This window comes from Ambystoma mexicanum, chromosome 1q (assembly GCF_040938575.1).
Source record: "Ambystoma mexicanum isolate Mex_15411 chromosome 1q, UKY_AmexF1_1, whole genome shotgun sequence".
In the NCBI taxonomy this organism is placed as follows: Eukaryota; Metazoa; Chordata; class Amphibia; order Caudata; family Ambystomatidae; genus Ambystoma; species Ambystoma mexicanum.
In genome coordinates, this window is record NC_090922.1 from 634,715,345 (window position 1) to 634,732,427 (window position 17,083).

General features: G+C 50.8%; 1 protein-coding gene across 2 annotated transcripts in view; it reads right to left on the reverse strand.

The window, feature by feature from the left end:
• The window catches only part of ABCD3 (ATP binding cassette subfamily D member 3), a 949,084-nt gene that overhangs the window by 541,040 nt on the left and 390,961 nt on the right, over positions 1-17,083 (reverse strand). For both annotated transcript variants that reach the window (XM_069641211.1, XM_069641209.1), the window contains one exon: positions 8,963-9,086. In XM_069641211.1, coding sequence (XP_069497312.1) covers positions 8,963-9,086 — 124 coding nt within the window. The remainder of the gene's footprint in view (positions 1-8,962; positions 9,087-17,083) is intronic.

A 17,083-nucleotide genomic window follows, 5' to 3' on the forward strand; every position in this document is an offset into this window, starting at 1 on the left:
ACAAATGGTGTTTCCCAGGATGCAGAGGTCCAGCAAGAAAGACGTGAGTGAAGAAGACATAAAAAAGGCGTGCAGATGGAGAGGAACCACCCCCCTAGAGTCCTTAGCAATAGTAATTAAGTAATGCGTCATGGGATGCAAAGCCGAGGTCAGAGAGAAAATATTTTGGAATGGACCCCTGAATGGACAATAAGGAACAAGTTACTTACCTGTAACTGTTGTTCTCCAGCATGGGTCTGGCATGGAGTCACATGCTCATGAATATTCCCCGTCGTCAGGCTGGGAATCCTCGGTAAAGAAAAAACCAGTATCAGTTTTGTTTCTGATCTGTCTTTCGTAGTAATAACCAATCACTGGTCTCTGCGTCATACTGACCACAGCCAATGACTGCCCTCTACCTAAGCACCGCCTCTGGCAGCCATCTTCAGATTTGGAAGCACGTGAAGTGGCAGTATGACCAAGTGAAGAGCCACAGAGGGGTAGGCGGGAGGGTTCGCATGTGAATCCATGCCAGACCCATGCTGGAGAACAACAGTTACAGGTAAGTAACTTGTTCCTTCTCCAGCATGGGGTCTGGCATGGATTCACATGCTCATGAATAAAGAATACAGAGCAGTACACACATGCACAACCACGGGAGGTGGCAAAGGCTCAACATTAAGCATTACATCAAACTCAACATTAAGCATCTTACCTCCTCACCAGGCTCACCTCAGGCGAACAGGTTGCGCAGCACTGCTTGGCCGACCCTGGACTCCTCCCTGGAATCCCGGTCGACGCAGTAGAATTTCGTGAAGGTGTGCGTTGACCTCCACGTAGCAGCCCTGCATATGTCCAGCAGGGGCAAACCAGATAGGAACGCCGTGGTAGCTGCGATCGCTCTGGTGGAATGGGCTCTCGGACGACCAGGCAGCGGTCGGTTTGCCAACCGGTGACAGTACATGATACAGCCGGAGAGCCATCTGGAAATGGAAGCCTTCGAGAGAGCCTACCCCTAATTGACAGGTCCAAAGTTCACAAAGAGTTGTGACGTCTTCCGAAAACACTTTGTGCGGTCTACGTAGAACTTCAGCGCTCTAGCCACATCCAGCGAGTGCAAAGTCCTCTCAGCCGGCGACGAAGGCGACGGGAAGAACACAGGCAACACCAAGGGTTCATTGAGATGGAAGTCCGACGGTACCTTGGGCATGAAGAAGGGGTGCGTCCTGAGCACTACGCTCGTGTCATGAAAAGTCAAGTACGGGGCCTTGCAGGAAAGGGCCTGGATCTCCCCCACTCGTCGTGCGGAGGTGATGGCCACAAGAAACGCTGTTTTCCACGACAGAAATTTCAACGGAGCCGAGTGCAGAGGCTCGAACGGAGGTCCCATGAGCTTGGTCAGCACCACGTTGAGCTCCCACGCCGGGGACGGAGCCTTCACCGGCGGGAACGATCTGAACAGTCCCTTCATGAACTCTTTCACCAGACGATGAGACCACAAGGACGTCCGCCCCGTGGTTCTGGTGTATCGGGAGATCGCAGCAAGATGAAGCTTGATGGACGCGTGTGCCAGTCCAGCTTTGGCCAGCGTCAGCAGGTATGGCAGTACTTGGGGAGCCGTGATCCGTAGAGGGTTAATCTTCTGTGCGTGGCACCAGACAGAGAACCTCTTCCATTTGTGTCCGTAGCATTTAAGAGTCGAGGACGCCCTGGCCTTTGCAAGAACCTCTCTGCAGTCGGCCGGTATGTCGTATCCGCCGAACTCTAGCGCTGCAGGAGCCAGGCCTGCAAGTTCAGCAATTTCGGGTCGTGGTGGAGGATGGCGCCTCCTTCCCTGGAGAGTAGATCCGCGTCCACCGGCAGCTTGATTGGCGGGGACGCTGACAAGTCCAGAAGGTCCGGGAACCATATCTGCCTCGGCCACGCAGGTGCGACGAGGATCATCCTGCACCGTGACCTCTTGAGCTGGTTGACGAGCCGGATTAGCAGTGGCAAAGGAGGGAACGCGTAGAGGAACAGGCCCTCCCAGGGGAACGAGAAAGCATCGCCCATGCTCCTCGCCTGGGGAAACCTGCTGGCGAACCTCCGGCACTTGGAGTTCGTCGCCGTCGCGAACAGGTCGATCTGGGGTGTGTCCCACCGTCGGAAGAGGCGATCCACTAGATCCTGCCGTAGCTCCCACTCGTGGCACGAGCGCAGCTCCCTGCTGAGCGAGTCGGCGATGGTGTTTTTTATCCCTGCCAGATGAAACGGCACCAGAAACATCCTTTGGGCGACGGCCCAATGCCACAGGTCCTGCGCCTCCTTGGACAGTGCTGGGGACCTGGTTCCGCCCTGTTTCCTGATGTAAAACATGGTGGTGGTGGTGTTGTCGGTGAAGATCCTCACCACCTTGCCCTTGAGGGACGGAAGGAAGGACCTGAGGGCCCAAAACACTGCACGGAGCTCCAGGACGTTGATATGTAGGGATTTCTCCGTCGGGAGCCAAAGGCCTCTTGCGTGCAGATTTTCGGTGTGCGCTCCCCACCCTTCCAGGGAGGCATCCGTGGTCACTGTCTCCTGGTGGGCTGGGGTCTGGAAGTCCATGCCCACCGTCAGATGCGCGCGGGTGCCCCACCACCGGATCGCTCGTCGGAAACTCTCGTCGAGTGTGATCCTTTCCTCGAAGCTGCCCGTCGTTTGGATCCAGAGCGTCCAGGAACTCCTGCAACGGGCGCATCCGGAGCCTGCACATGGGAATGAGGTATATGCAGGAAGACATCATTCCGAGGAGGGACTTGATGGACCTCACCTTGGCCGCGTCGGCCACCAACCTCCGCTGCACCTTGCCCAGAATGGTCCTGGTCCTCTCCTCCGACGGGGAGGCCAGAAGGGACACTGTGTTGAGCCTCGCTCCCAGAAACAGAGCGTCTTGCGCGGGTACCAGGTGGGATTTGGCGTAGTTCACGGAGAATCCCAAGTCCGTGAGAAGTTGGACGGTCCTTGCCGTGTGAACCACGGCGAGCTCCCTCGTCTTGGCTCGGATGAGCCAGTCGTCCAGGTAGGGGTAGACGTGGATCCCTTCGCGGCGCAGCTGCGCCGCCACCGGTGCGAGGCACTTGGTGAACACCCTGGGTGCCGACTGTAGTCCGAAGGGGAGGGCTTTGAACTGGTAATGACGCCCTTGGACCACAAACCTGAGGAATTTTCGGTGCCCCTTTAGGATGGGAATATGGAAGTAGGCATCCTCCAAATCCAACGACGACAGGAAGTCTCCTTCCTCCAGCTGAACCAGGACGTGCTGGAGGGTGACCATCAGGAAATTTTGCGCCTTGATGAACTTGTTCAGACGTCGCAGGTCCAGGATGGGGCGCCATCCCCCCGTCTTCTTCTTCACGAGGAAGTATCTCGAGTAAACTCTGGAGCCCCGAAGCCTCTTTGGGACGAGTTCAATGGCGCCCTTCCTGAGCATCGCCTTTACCTCCAGGAGAAGTTGAGGGACGTGAAGTTCTTTCCTGGCCACGGGGGGACGCGCGGACACCTTCGAAACTCGAGCGCGTGGCCCCAGGCCAAGGCGTCCAGCACCCAACGGTCGGTGGAGATGGACTCCCACACGCTGACGAAGCTCGCCAGCCGGCCTCCCACCGGGGTGCTTCGGTTGGGGCCCGACCCCACGGCCGGTTCAATCCTGCTTCGAGGCTTTGCCGCCTTGACCTCCTTGGCGACGACGGCGGGGTCCGCCAGACTTGCCTCGTCCTCTGTAGGCCTCCTGAGACGACGAGCGGGCCGCTTGACGGTAGGTGGAGAAACCGCCGCCGGAACCTTTGGAGGCGCCCTTGCCTCCGCTGCTCCGAAAGGGCGTCCGTCGTTGTTGCAGAACTCCAAGGGCCCGGGCCGTCTCGGTGTCCGCTTTAATGGCCTGAAGGGAGTCGTCCACCGTTTTCCCAAACAGGTTGTTCCCATCGAAGGGCATGTCCAGTCTGAACGTCTTGACGGAAGTCCGTAGCCTTGAGCCATCCACGCCGCCTAAGGCAAACGCTGTTGCCCAACTGGCGGAACCCAGTGTCGGCGATGTCCGTCGCAACGATAATGGCGTGGTCCGAAGCCACCTCACCTTCCTGCAGGATCTCCAGGGCCTCTGCCCTCTTGTCGTCCGGCAAGAAGTCCAGCAGGGGAGCCAGTTTGTACCAGAGCTCCCTGTCATAGCGGGCCACGATAGCCAAGGCGTTGGCCGCTTTAATCGTCGTCGCTGCAGACGAGATGACTCTGCGTCCCATAGCGTCCAATTTCTTTCCCTCGCCGTCCGGTGGGGAAGTCGATGTGGAGGCTGTACCCCCCCCGCGCTTTTTTCCTGGCCGCCGCGGAGACGACGGAGTCCGGGGTAGGCTGCGCCCGGAGGCACAGGGGGGCCGTGTCCGTGACCCGGTACTTTTTCTCGTACCGGTCTCTTCTAGCTGGCGTCGTGGAAGGGTTCTTGAGGAGGGTGAGGCCCTCATCCCAAATGTCGTCCAATAGAGGCACTGCGAGGACCGTCTTCCTCTTGGCCTCGCGCCGCTGATAAAGGAAACCTTCCTTCTTCTCCTCAGGGCAGAGTTGGAAAAGCTCGGATGCCCTGGTGATCATGGAGTGGAACGATCCAATCTCGTCGGGCGGAGAAGCCCTGGTGGGAGGCGACGACGGTACATCCTCGTCGTATACCACGTCGTCCGTACACGTCGCTGCCGTGTCAGTCCCCGTATCATCCCCTCGGGTGGACGGGGAGGAGGGCTGGAAGGGGCGCGACGGCTGAAAAGGAGGCGGAGGGTGGATCCTTCTTTTCTTGGTAGGGGGAACACCAGAAGGTCCCGGTTCTGGGTCCCCCGACGGGAGAGGTTCCGTCGGCAACGGTAGTCTCGTCCTCATCTCTGAGCATAAGGACTGTATAGCCAACAAAATGGCCGCCGAGTTGTCTCGCGGCGCTGGCAGAGGGGAATCCGGCGGGCGATCAGGGGCCCCGTCGGTACCCTAGACTATGTCGTCGTCACCTGCGTCGGGATCCATCCCGACGGGCCGGTCTTCTTCCACGCCGAGGCCGTGGCTTAAGACCTCAACCAGCTCCTCCTCCGAGGTTGAGGCCGAATATACGACGACGCCCTGCCCCCCCTTTTTCTTCCCCACGGGGGATTTCACGGGGGTCCTATCGACGGGCACAAAAGAGGACTCCCTCCGAGGTGGCAGGGAGACTCTGAGCCCCGAGGTCGCCACCACTGGTGTAGCCTCCACAGGCTGAGCCAGGGCCGCCGCGACAGCTTCGATAGAGGGCTTAGCCGGATGGATTAAGGCCTTCACCACCTTAGGTGCGCTCACCGCCTTATCCTTGAGGGGGGGGGGGACACTGCCTCGCTCCCCCTCCGCCTTCGAGCTCGACCGGGGCCTCTCCAGGAGCCTCGCCGGGTGCTCGGCCTTCCTCTTACCCGACCCAGAGCGTTGGCTCGTGGTTGATGGTGCCGGGGAGGGTGCGCCCAGCCTGGCGCCCGTAGAGCCCGACCGTTCGGCGCTCCCGGTGCCAGCGGACTCGCGGTGCTTGGCCTTATGTTGGACCCCCGTCGCTGGGGCGTCCTCAAAGGTCTTAGAAGACCGCTCGGATTTCTTCCTCTTCTTCTCGCCGGACGGGCTCTTCCCTTCCAGCCAGTTGGCGAGACGTTGATGGCGGTCCTTCATGGTCCGCTCCGACATGTTGCCGCAAAACGCACAGTCCTTCTCCACGTGCATCTTGTCCTCATGTAGGCAGTAAAGACAAAAAGAGTGTTCGTCCTCCTTGAAGACGTTCTGCAGCTGGCATCCAGGGCAGACCCTGAACAGCTTTCCGGGTGTCGAGCTTCCCTTCTCCTGGGCCATGACAGGGCCTGAGAAACTTCTGGAGTCCTCCAAAAGCGTAGCTCGACGAAATCTTCACCCTTGAGGGGCGCAGACGAATCCGACACGGGTCCCCGTTAATCGGATGGAGAGTCGGTGGAGCTTGAGGCTCTTTTGACCGAAAAAACGAAGTTTTTGAGAAAAAACGTGAAAAAAATAGTACTAACGCTCGAGAGCAATAGCACGAGGATCCCAACACATGAACGTGCGGTAAAAATCTGAAGATGGCTCCAGAGGCGGTGCTTAGGTAGAGGGCAGTCATTGGCTGTGGTCAGTATGACGCAGAGACCAGTGATTGGTTACTACTACGAAAGACAGATCAGAAACGAAACTGATACTGGTTTTTTCTTTACCGAGGTTTCCCAGCCTGACGGGGAATATTCATGAGCATGTGAATCCATGCCAGACCCCATGCTGGAGAATGGACCATTAGAGCGGAGTGAAGCCTCACAGATGGGTACACAGTACGAATGACAGAAGCTCAAAGAAACTAAAAGGACCATTGTTGCAAGTGCGGTATGCCACATTTATGAACAGCTGCCAAGTGCTTTGAATGCTCAAGAGAGGCTAGAGAAGCTGAAAGAAGATTTCTCTCATGAACCATGATTTCAAGTGTAATGTAACATGGTCAAGATAGCAATTAAATATTTTGAAAAAAACATGAACACTTATTACAACTAAAAAGAAAGTAGAGAGCTTCCAGTTTTGGTGAAAAGTGAGACAAGGTTTGCCCGGAGTTGTCTCACTGATCTGTGATATGCAATAACGAGGCTTCCTGAAGTGTAAAATACTCTGCTAAACTGTGAAAGTCAAATTACTGGGAATAGCCCACTTTTAACCAGTGAAATGTTAGCAGCTTGCATAACAAAGTCCACTTAGTGAGCTACTGTATGAAATAAGAGATATTGTTCTGTTTTCAGATCAGAATAATTTAAAGTAAAGACATTATACCTTGACAAAGACTGGAATACTAACTTCTTCAAATGAGAACCAGTAAAGAAGCCATTTGCTGAACACCAATGAGAGGAAAGCATCACGGCTAATCAAAGAGCACGTTGCCCAATTTTGTCAGTATCCGATTTACAATTTGGTTTCCGGCTAGTTTCTTACTCTGATCGCCTGACTATGTTACTGCCACTGGAACCATCTATATTTGAGACCTTCTCCTGGAATATTTCCACGCAGTTTGCTATATTCTGAAGTTCCATGGTGGTGTTAATGGGATGGGGCTGGGGAGACCCTGGAAACTGAGGAGCAGTTAATGACAGGCAGTAGTGACCACCACAGTCCGCACTGTAATGTCAAAATAGATCGTTAAATAGTCTACGCTGGCAGAGGTGAGTCAGGGTCCACCAGCCAGTTAGTATTAAATGCTGAATACTTCTCTGTGTCCTGCACTCAATCAAAATGAATGCGTACACGTGGTGCATAACCTAGGGTCCTTGAGAAATCATGCATCCCCAAAGGTCATTTAGATGGAGTACAAAAGGAAACTGGAATCAGGAAGACAGGGAACGTAGCGAGCTGCAGCGAATAGTGTGCGACCGTGCAAATAAAAAAAGTGAAGAGAGGAAAGTGGCGGGCGGGGGGAGGGGGGGAGCCAGAGTCAAAAGGGGTGGAGGGAGAGCCAGAGTCAAAAGGGGCAGGGGGGCCAGAGTCAAAAGCGGTTGGTGGGCAGAGCCAGAGTCCAAACAGGGCTGTGGGGGGAGGAGCGGGCGCTAGAGTCAAACAGGGTGGGGTTGTGGGGGGATTTTGTGTTGCAAGTCAAAAGCAGAGGTGGACAGTGCTAGAATCAAAAACAAAGGTGAAGAAGCAAGTCAAGAGAGGAAGTGGGGAAGAGAAAAGAGTGGCCATGAAAGGGGGGGGGGTCAGTCAAGAAACCTAGAGTGAAGGTAAAGTTTAGAGAGGGGGACTTGGAAAGTGAGAAGCAGGTGGATCAGGAAGGATCCAAGAAAGGGGAAAGGAAGAGTAGGGGCTCGTCAAGCCCTAGGATTCTGGAAACCCTCCCCACCCCACCCCATATAGGAGTACAATCAAGCACAGAAAAGGTCCAGACAGCCTGGAGGAGGGGTTCGAGTCGGACCCCCCCCTCCACCCACCCAAGGTACAACACTTACGTCGGACATCCAACCCACAACCAGCCAAGTATTCAAGAAGATCTGGCGATCTACCGACATCTGGATTGCACTTTAACCTCAGGGACTAAGTGACTGGTCTCCCCGCTGAGAAGGTGGCGTTAAGGGAGTGAGGAATGAAGAACCTATTCCTAGGAAAAACGAATCAACCTTCACTTTATGAATCCCATCCTGTGATCTCAATTGAAAATGCACCATATTTTAAATTTCGAATAAAATAGGTTAAGCTTAGTCTCTTTGATTTGAGGGTTTTAGTGATCCCTTTAGTTACAACTCTTAGATCCAGAGAATTTCAAGCCTGTACTTCACCTTATGCCAACCTATCTAATGAGCATGCCTCCTTGATTTACTACCATGGCTGTGATACCCAATTAGGTCTAATTATGCTCAGTACGTGTCAATTTCCCCTTCAGCCAGACTCCCCACAAATCTTATTCGTTTGCACTCTTGATTTATGATTAAAGAACTGCATCAATAAAACCATCTCCTAGTATACCGTGTAAAGCCATTTTAGATTATTCAGTCTTGTTTTTTTTTTTATTGTACCCTAAGAAAAAGCCCAGAAAACCTGTAAGAATTGATAGGCAGACCATAATCAGTTGGGTAGTAATAGAACTTCAATTCTGACACGCAATGTATTGTCTCTGCTATTATAACCTAACCAGGCACAACACTTCTATGCATGTTTTTCAGAGGTAAAATACTATACTTGCAAAAACAGGAAAAAGATGTGCCCTACTCCCCTCAAATATAAGGAGGAAGTTAACATGAAAGGTATTTGTAAGTATGCACGGGCAAAGGAAATATGTGGGTATAGCGCAGTGCAGTGGTGTACATATAGCTGTATATGAGATTATCCATTTATAACAATGACTTTACTTGTGAACATCAAATAAACTGTCATATATAAATGATGTGGATCACTGTACCATATTAGCAAATAACAAAACATCGAGACTTATAAATTCACTCACCTTGCTAAGGTTTGAATACACATCTACTACACTGTTGCAGAACCTTTCTACATCTTGTGTAAGCAGCTGATCCGCATTGGCTATCCTGTTGTCCAAATTTCCCATTTTGTAATATGTATACGATCTAAAGGGAAAAATTTAAAATGCTTTTAAGTGATAATCTTAAATACATCATATTTGCACATTACATTTGTACAAAAAGGCTTGCAAAGAAACATTTTCTGGGTAAAGGATGGACCAGAAGGCCCTTAAACATGCAAAATAAGAACTGTCCACTTCACTTACCAACATTTCTATTGTATTTGTGTGTTAGTGTCTAAACATTTTCTTTTAAAAAAGACTCTAGTTCGGGTTATGCTGGGCCCCTAAGAGGAAGAGCACATTCAGTTGCTCAAAATGTTGGCTTTTTCGCTGTAACTACGTGAAACTGGAATCAAATATGTACATCCAATTCTGGAATGTTTTGTTCCATTCAGGGATGGGTTACGGGTTAAAAGTTAAATTCCCTAGAGCAGGGATCAAAATTCAGATTCAGCTAAAAGCTACTCTTGGGCATCCAGCATTAATTAGTGAACATGAGCTACCACGGAGCTATTACATAGGATTCCGCAAATTGAACTTCCACCCACATCATACGCATAAATATCATTATGTCCATTATTTATAACCTCTTATGCTTTAAATGTTGTATAAATGTGTTCTAGTGTTTATTTATTTACTGTCCCAAATACAGCACAAACACACCTATGTAATTTTAACTCTGCATCAGTTGGCCATGGGAGCCAAACATTGCTCCTTGTACCGATTGGTATCAAGCTAGCCAGGCTCTTCTAGTCTGCAAGCAGGTTAAATAGCTCCCAGCTCCTCTCCATTTCGAACCCTGCTAGACTACATGTTACTGTCGCACAAAGGAAAAACAGAGCTTATGGCCCTTAGGAACGTGCATATGTTAATGGATGGATTACACCAGAATAATTCAGAGTCCAAATAACCGGACAAATTCAAGAATATGGCAAGTTCTGTTTTATTAACAAGTATCTAAAACAGGGAGGTTACAACAAACATGCGCTCAGTCTCTAAATGATCTCCACACAAAATATGTTCCTTATACACAGAAATGCATCAGAGTGACGTCATACTATGTGGCAATAGTGAAAAACCTATCAATGGTCGGGAATGGTTAAGGGAAACATCCAAGTATAAATTTCTATAGGAGCTAGGTTTGTTATTGGCTGGCCGTTATCAGATGAACAACTTATGCCTACTTCGAAAAACATGTAATTTCAGAAACATTAGATACAGTTTCTCATTGGTTTTCAAACTAGAAGGTCCTTCGTTTTACAGATTATAATTGGTTGGCATGCTTGTGCCATGTCTGGAACATTGGGTTAATTTAGCAGCAGGTAAGCCCAAACCCAGGTGCAAGGAGATAAGACATGAAACTACCTCACCGCACAATTAGCCCATCATCTCTCATCACCTATGCCTTCTGCTATGAAATTGTCTTTGTACCTGGCCTTGCAGAGTATCCTTGTCTTAGAGAATGCACGGGAGTGAGGGAACTTGCTATCGTGTATGGAATTCAAGTTCAAACTCTATTTCCACCCTTGGCTAACGTGACAGGAGACCACAATCTGATCTATTTTACAGCTTTTAAATGCTCTAAACAAATTAAAACTTGGCATCCTTTGTGTTCTGTCTTGCACCTTAACGTGAGAATGTTCATCCTATGCACACTCCTTTAGAGTAGATAGCTGACCTCGATTTCTAGAATATGGACTTCAGACCAGGCAGCCTCGCCACGCAGCTCTATGAGCCGGCTATTCTGCTGCAACACAACTTTTACCTTCCTGCTTAATGGTTTCTGGCTTACTTAATTCATGTTACCCATGTCCAGATTCTGTACAATGGCGGCTTCACCTGCATTCTATTCACTACTTATAGCTAGCTTCTATGATGACTTAATCTACCTTGTGTTTCAGCTTCTGTACATTTATTGAACGTTTGTTTCCTACAACACTTTGTGCACATGTCATTTTCTTCTTTTACACTTGAGAGTTCACTCGATCCTTACTTCATCATTGGTGTTCAAGATGTATACATCTTCAGCCAGTATCTCAGGACATTGTGCACACTTATGACGTCACTGGCTCCTCTTCTTTGCTCCATCTCATTCTTTCACGGAGTTCCTCTTGCAGGTTGTGGTCACTTCAGGAGCACATTCAATAAGGTTCTCTCAATGGGTATCTTCTTCCAGACACTTGCTGCGGTATTGGGACAACGTCTGGTGTAAAACACTGCAGTCTGTCTCCAATACAGATGGACTGGGGGGGCAGGATCTCCTACAGATGAACAAGTTACTTCTTACCTTGTAACGTTCTTTCGACGGGATGTTCCTCCGACGTATTCCTCATCTTAGATATCTCCTTCCAGCTCTGCTGGCCTCAGAAAATGTTTTCTCTCTAGAGGGCGCTGCGCGTCGACGTCCTCCGAGTCGATGTCCCTCGACAGCCGCCGTATCGACGTCGACGTCATCCTGCCTATAAATGCCGCGCGCAGCGTCCGTTGCTCAGTTCCGTTTTGTAGCCCACAATAATACTTTCTGGACTAAACTAATCACCCTGAAGGAGCGTAAGCTGCAACAACAAGGGAAGTAGAACTGCGGGGATGGATGGGAGGGTCGATGAGGAATACGTCGGAGGAACATCCCGTCGAAAGAACGTTACAAGGTAAGAAGTAACTTGTTCTTCGAAGGGATTGTGTCCTCTGACGTATTCCTCATCTTAGATAGGCTCCCATAGCAGTATTCTATTATCGGAGGAGGGAGTACTGACTTCACGCTGTCTTCTATTGATGAATAGAATGCAGTACAGCCCTTCCAAACCTAGTCTCTTGACTGGAGGAGGAATCCAAATTGTAAAAACGTGTAAAGGTATGGACAGACGACCATGTAGCGGCCGCACATATGTCTTTAACCGGCACGCCTCTTTTGAGGGCCGATGAAGCTGCAATACCTCTGGTCGAATGAGCCCTAAGGTTTTGAGGGGGCTCTTTCCCTGCCAGTTTATAACATTCCAGAATGGCTAGAATGATCCATCTGGAAATGGTCTGCTTAGTTATTGGTAACCCCAGCTTGTGACCTGTGTAACCTACAAACAGCTGGTCTGCCTGTCTTATCCTGGCTAGTCTACTGATGTAAAAACTTAAAGCCCTCCTAGGGTCTAGCCTGTGTAACGTCTCTTCCTCTTTCCCCGGGTGAGGAGGAGGATAGAAAGATGGTAGGGTAATCTTCTGAGTGATATGGAATTCAGAAACCACCTTTGGGAGGAAATTAGGCTTCACTTGCAGGACAACTTTGTCTTTGTGAAATATTGTGTGAGGGGGTTTACAAGAAAGAGCTTGTAATTCGCTCACCCTTCTAGCAGATGTAAGTGCTATTAATAAAACAGTTTTAAGGGTAAGGAATCTTAACGAACAAGAATGGAGAGGTTCGAAAGGTGTACCCATCAGGAAAGTTAGTACTAAGTTTAAATCCCATAGGGGAACTTGGAATGGTCTTGGGGGATAAACATTGGTTAACCCCTTTAGAAACTGTATTACCAAGGGTCATTTGAAATAGGATGGTTCTTCCGCAGTACGCTTAAAGATGGATAGCGCTGCGAGATAGCCCTTAATGGTGCCAACTTGAAGGCCTGAATTTGCCAAATATAGTAGGAAGGACAAAACCATTGGTGTACCACATGAAAAAGGGTCGATATTCTGTTCTCTACACCAGCTGCAAAATCTGTTCCAACGGCAGCGGTATAAAGACTTTGTTACTGGCCTCCTTGTCGAAAGCAACACCTCCATAACATCATCAGGGAGGTCCCAATCCTTGTACCTCAGCCTTTCAGAAGCCACGCGTGAAGGTTGAGGGTTTTGATGTCTGGATGGAGAACCTGACCTCCCTTCTGTGAGAGTAGGTTCTCTCCGAGTGGAAGTCGAATTGGAGGGCAGATGGACAAGTCTAGAAGGTCCGGGTACCACGTTCTCCTGGCCCAATCCGGGGCAATTAGGATCATGGTTCGCCGGAATCTTCTCAACCTCCTGATCATTTGAGGAATGACAGGGACCGGTGGGAACGCGTACAGAAGCGGAAACTCCCAGTCCATTATGAGCGCGTCTCCCAGAGCTCCTCTCGGAGGAATTCCCTTGAGCAGAACAGGTCGCATTTCCTGTTTAGGCTGGTGGCGAACAGATCTACCTGAGGGGTTCCCCAAAGGGCGAAGATCTCTTGAAGGACTTCCTGAGCTAGCTCCCACTCGTGGGAGACTGTGTTCTGCCTGCTCAGAGCGTCCGCTGTCAAGTTCTTCTCTCCGGCTAGGTGAACTGCCGATAGAGAGATTCCTTCTTGGATTGCCCAAAACCAGAGCTGCATCGCCTCTCTGCACAGGGGTAGTGATCCTACGCCTCCTCTTTTGTTGAGGTAATGCATGGCCACCGTGTTGTCCGTCATTATCAGGACATTCTTCCCTTGTACAGCTGGCAGGAACGCCTTCAGCGCAAGTCTGATGGCTCTCAGCTCTAACAGGTTGATATGTAGTCTGGACTCCGATGGAGACCAACGACCGCTGATGGTCAAATCGTTGGTGTGGGCTCCCCACCCCGTGAGTGAGGCATCCGTGACTACTGTTATGTCCGGCCAGGGTTGCCAAAACTGTTCTCCTTTCAGAATGTTCTCCTGACAGGCCCACCACTGAAGGTCTCGAGCCACCCTGCCGGGAACCTGAAGAAGATCTGTCATTCTCCCTGAGAATTGTGACCACTGAATCCTCAGTGCCCACTGGAGGGATCTCATTCTCAGGCGAGCCTCTGGCACTAGGAAAATGCAGGATGCCATGAGGCCTAGCAACCTCAAAAAGTCGAAGGCTGGGAGACGTTGGGCATGTTGGAACTTGGTAACCATCTGTAGAATATCTTGAGCCTTGAATATCTTGAATATCTGGTGGCGAGGCTTTTCCCAGGGAAGTGTCCAGGATCGCTCCTATGAACTGGAGTCTCTGCGATGGTATCATTTGTGACTTCTTTAAATTGAGGGAGAAGCCCAGTCTGTGAAGGAAGTGGCACACGTGATTTAGCTGGATCTGAGCTTGTTCCGGAGAAACAGCCCTGATCAACCAATCGTCCAGGTAGGGGTAGACGTGAATCCCTTCCCTCCTTAGACTTGCAGCCACTACCGACATTAACTTGAAGACCCTCGGGGCGGAGGTCAGCCTAAATGGCAGCACTCGAAATTGATAGTGAGAGTTGCCAATTGCGAACCTCAGGTATTTCCTGTGTTTGAGATGGATAGGCACATGGAAATAAGCGTCCTGAAGGTCCAGAGATACCAACCAGTCCTGGAACTGAAGGGCCTGGAGGATCTGAGAAAGAGTGACCATCTTGAATTTGTCTTTTCTGAGGAATTTGTTCAATTCTCGCAAGTCCAAGATGGGTCTCAGTCCTCCGTCTTTCTTTGGAATGAGAAAGTAAGGGGAGTACCAGCCCTTGTTCCTCTCCGCTACAGGTACCGGTTCTAGGGCACCTTTCTCTAGCAGGTCCAAAATTTCCTGCAAGAGGAGCGGATCTGGAGCTTTCTGAGAGCTGATCCCCGGTGGATGACTCTGAGGTATACGTAGGAAAGGCAGGTAGTAACCTTGGGCAACTGTTTCCAATGCCCAAGCATCTGACGTGATAGCCTGCCATACCGCCAGATGTTGAGTCAACCTGCCTCCTACAGGTGTCCTGTGAGGGAAGTCCTCAGAGTGGTTTTGGGGCGGCTGATGCAGATGCCGATGGTAAAGAGGCACCTGCTGTTGCTGCGGCTTTTGAATATCTACCCCATCCACCTCGGGTAGTTCTTCTTTGTCCCCTTTGAGCCGGTCGTCCTCTACCTCTTCCAAATGCGGAGTAGAAGCGAAAGGACTTGCCCCTCGCAGAGGTTCCTGTGGGACGAAAAGGAGTCTGACGGATTGCAGCTCCTAGGGATTTTGCTGCTGCTTTTGAAGTTTGCAGTTTCTCTAAACTGTCATCCGCCTTTTTCCCGAACAAAGAAGAGCCATCGAATGACATGTTCAAGAGCCTGGCTTGCACATCTGGGGCAAAACCAGACTCTCAACCAAGCGAATCTCCTGGTTGATGTACTTGCCGCCATTGCTCTGCTGATACTGTCAGCCGAATCAATGCCCGTCGGGAGGGATTCGCATATAGCGTCTTTACCGTCCTGTATAATATTCAGGAACGCATCCCTTTCTTCTCCCTCCGGGATGCAGTCAGCCGCTGTAGAAGCACACTCCCAAAGTGTATGGCTGAACCTAGCAAGGGTGCAAGTAGCATTAACAGATTGTAACGCCATGCTACATGCTGAAAAGACTTTCTTTGCCATAGCATCATATTTTTTATCGTCCCTGTCCTGTGGGACGGTAGGATAAGCCGCCTTGACATCGGTAGAGGATGCTGCCAGACTTTCTGGGGATGGGTGTTTAGACAAAAACTCCGGGTCTGTAGAAGATACCCTGTACTTTGTAGACAGTTTTTTATTTACTGCTGGTACTACATCTGGGGTTTCCCAGTTTGTCATGATCTTCCTCTGAAGAGCTTTATGAAAAGGCACCACAGGATCCTCCTGTGGGCCTTTGTCAAGAATATCCGTGAGGTCATCTTGTTGGAAAGATTGTGAAGGTGCAGACCACCCCATGAACTCTGTGATCCTGGCCATTAAGGCTCTATAGGGGGTTTCAGCATGCTCCCCGGGGTCTGGCCTAGCAAACTCCACCTCAGGGGAAGTGTCTAACCCACTTGCCTCATGTAAGGAATCATGAAGATCCTTTAACCTGCGTTCTTCGGAGGAAAATTCCTCTCTAATTGGGGTTACAGGTCCCTGCAACTCAAATGTGTCTTCCTGTTCAGACAATTCACCCTCTTCTAAAATTGAGGACATAGTTCTCAATTGTTCTGAACTCATTAAGGGAGTAAATCCCATTTCCAAGGCAGAGGGTGCCGAACTTGTCATTATCGGCCTCGAAAACGTTGATGTCGTCGACGCCGACATCGAAGGCTTTGAGCGTGGCGTCGAAAACAAAGGCGGAGGCCTCGAAGACCTCGACAGAATTGGAATTCTACTCGACAATCTCGAAGCCATCGACGTCGGGGACCTGGGGATAGTCACTGGGTGTGTCGTAACCGTGACTTTTCTTGGCGTCGACGCCGGTGTCGAAGCTGGCGTCGAGTCGACAGACCCGTGTGTCGAAGGTCCCTTCGACAACGGCGTCAAAGACATCGACCTCGGCGTCGACGGAACCCTCGTCGACGGCGTGCACGGAACCTTCGAGGAAGGTTTGGAGGTCATAGTCCTACTCGAGGGTTCGAGACACGCTCGAGAGGTTTCCTTCGCCGGGTACTGCGACTCGCGGCGTTTTTGACCTTCGGGTCTTTCGACCAGAGCATCGCTCTCGGCAGTCTTCGAGGGGGTCGAGGCCGCTTTCTCGAAGACGCTCATCATATTTTTGCGGAATTCCTCCCATTCAGCCCGGGAACTATGTTTCGTGGGGCAAGGGATTCTTTTTGGCGAAACAGAGTTAGAGGAAGACGGAGAAGGGGATCTTCGACGTCTCCTCTTCGAGTGCTTCGATCTCGAGGAGTGAAGAGACCCACTCCGAGACCTGGAGCGCGAATGGTGACGAGGAGACGAGTGTCTCGACTTCGTCGACGAAGAAGAAGCTTTAAAAGTCTTACCTTTCTCCAGCTTCCCCCTACGCTCCTTCAGGGCCTTAGCTGTCATGGACATACAGTCCTCGCATTCCGAACAATGGTGTTCAGCTCCCAAACACCACAGACAAACTCTGTGAGGGTCAGTCAACGACATCTTTTTCCCACAATCTCGGCATTTTTTGAAGCCGGATCGAGGAGTTGTCGGTTCCGACGAGGAAGCCATCGAGTACGGATCGAATGACTCGAGGTAAATAGGATTAATCTAAGAACTGAGCAACGGTATTCCGAGGCACTGAGTAAGCGCGGAAAAACGGAACTGAGCAACGGACGCTGCGCGCGGCCTTTATAGGCAGGATGACGTCGATACAGCGGCTGTCGAGGGACATCGACTCG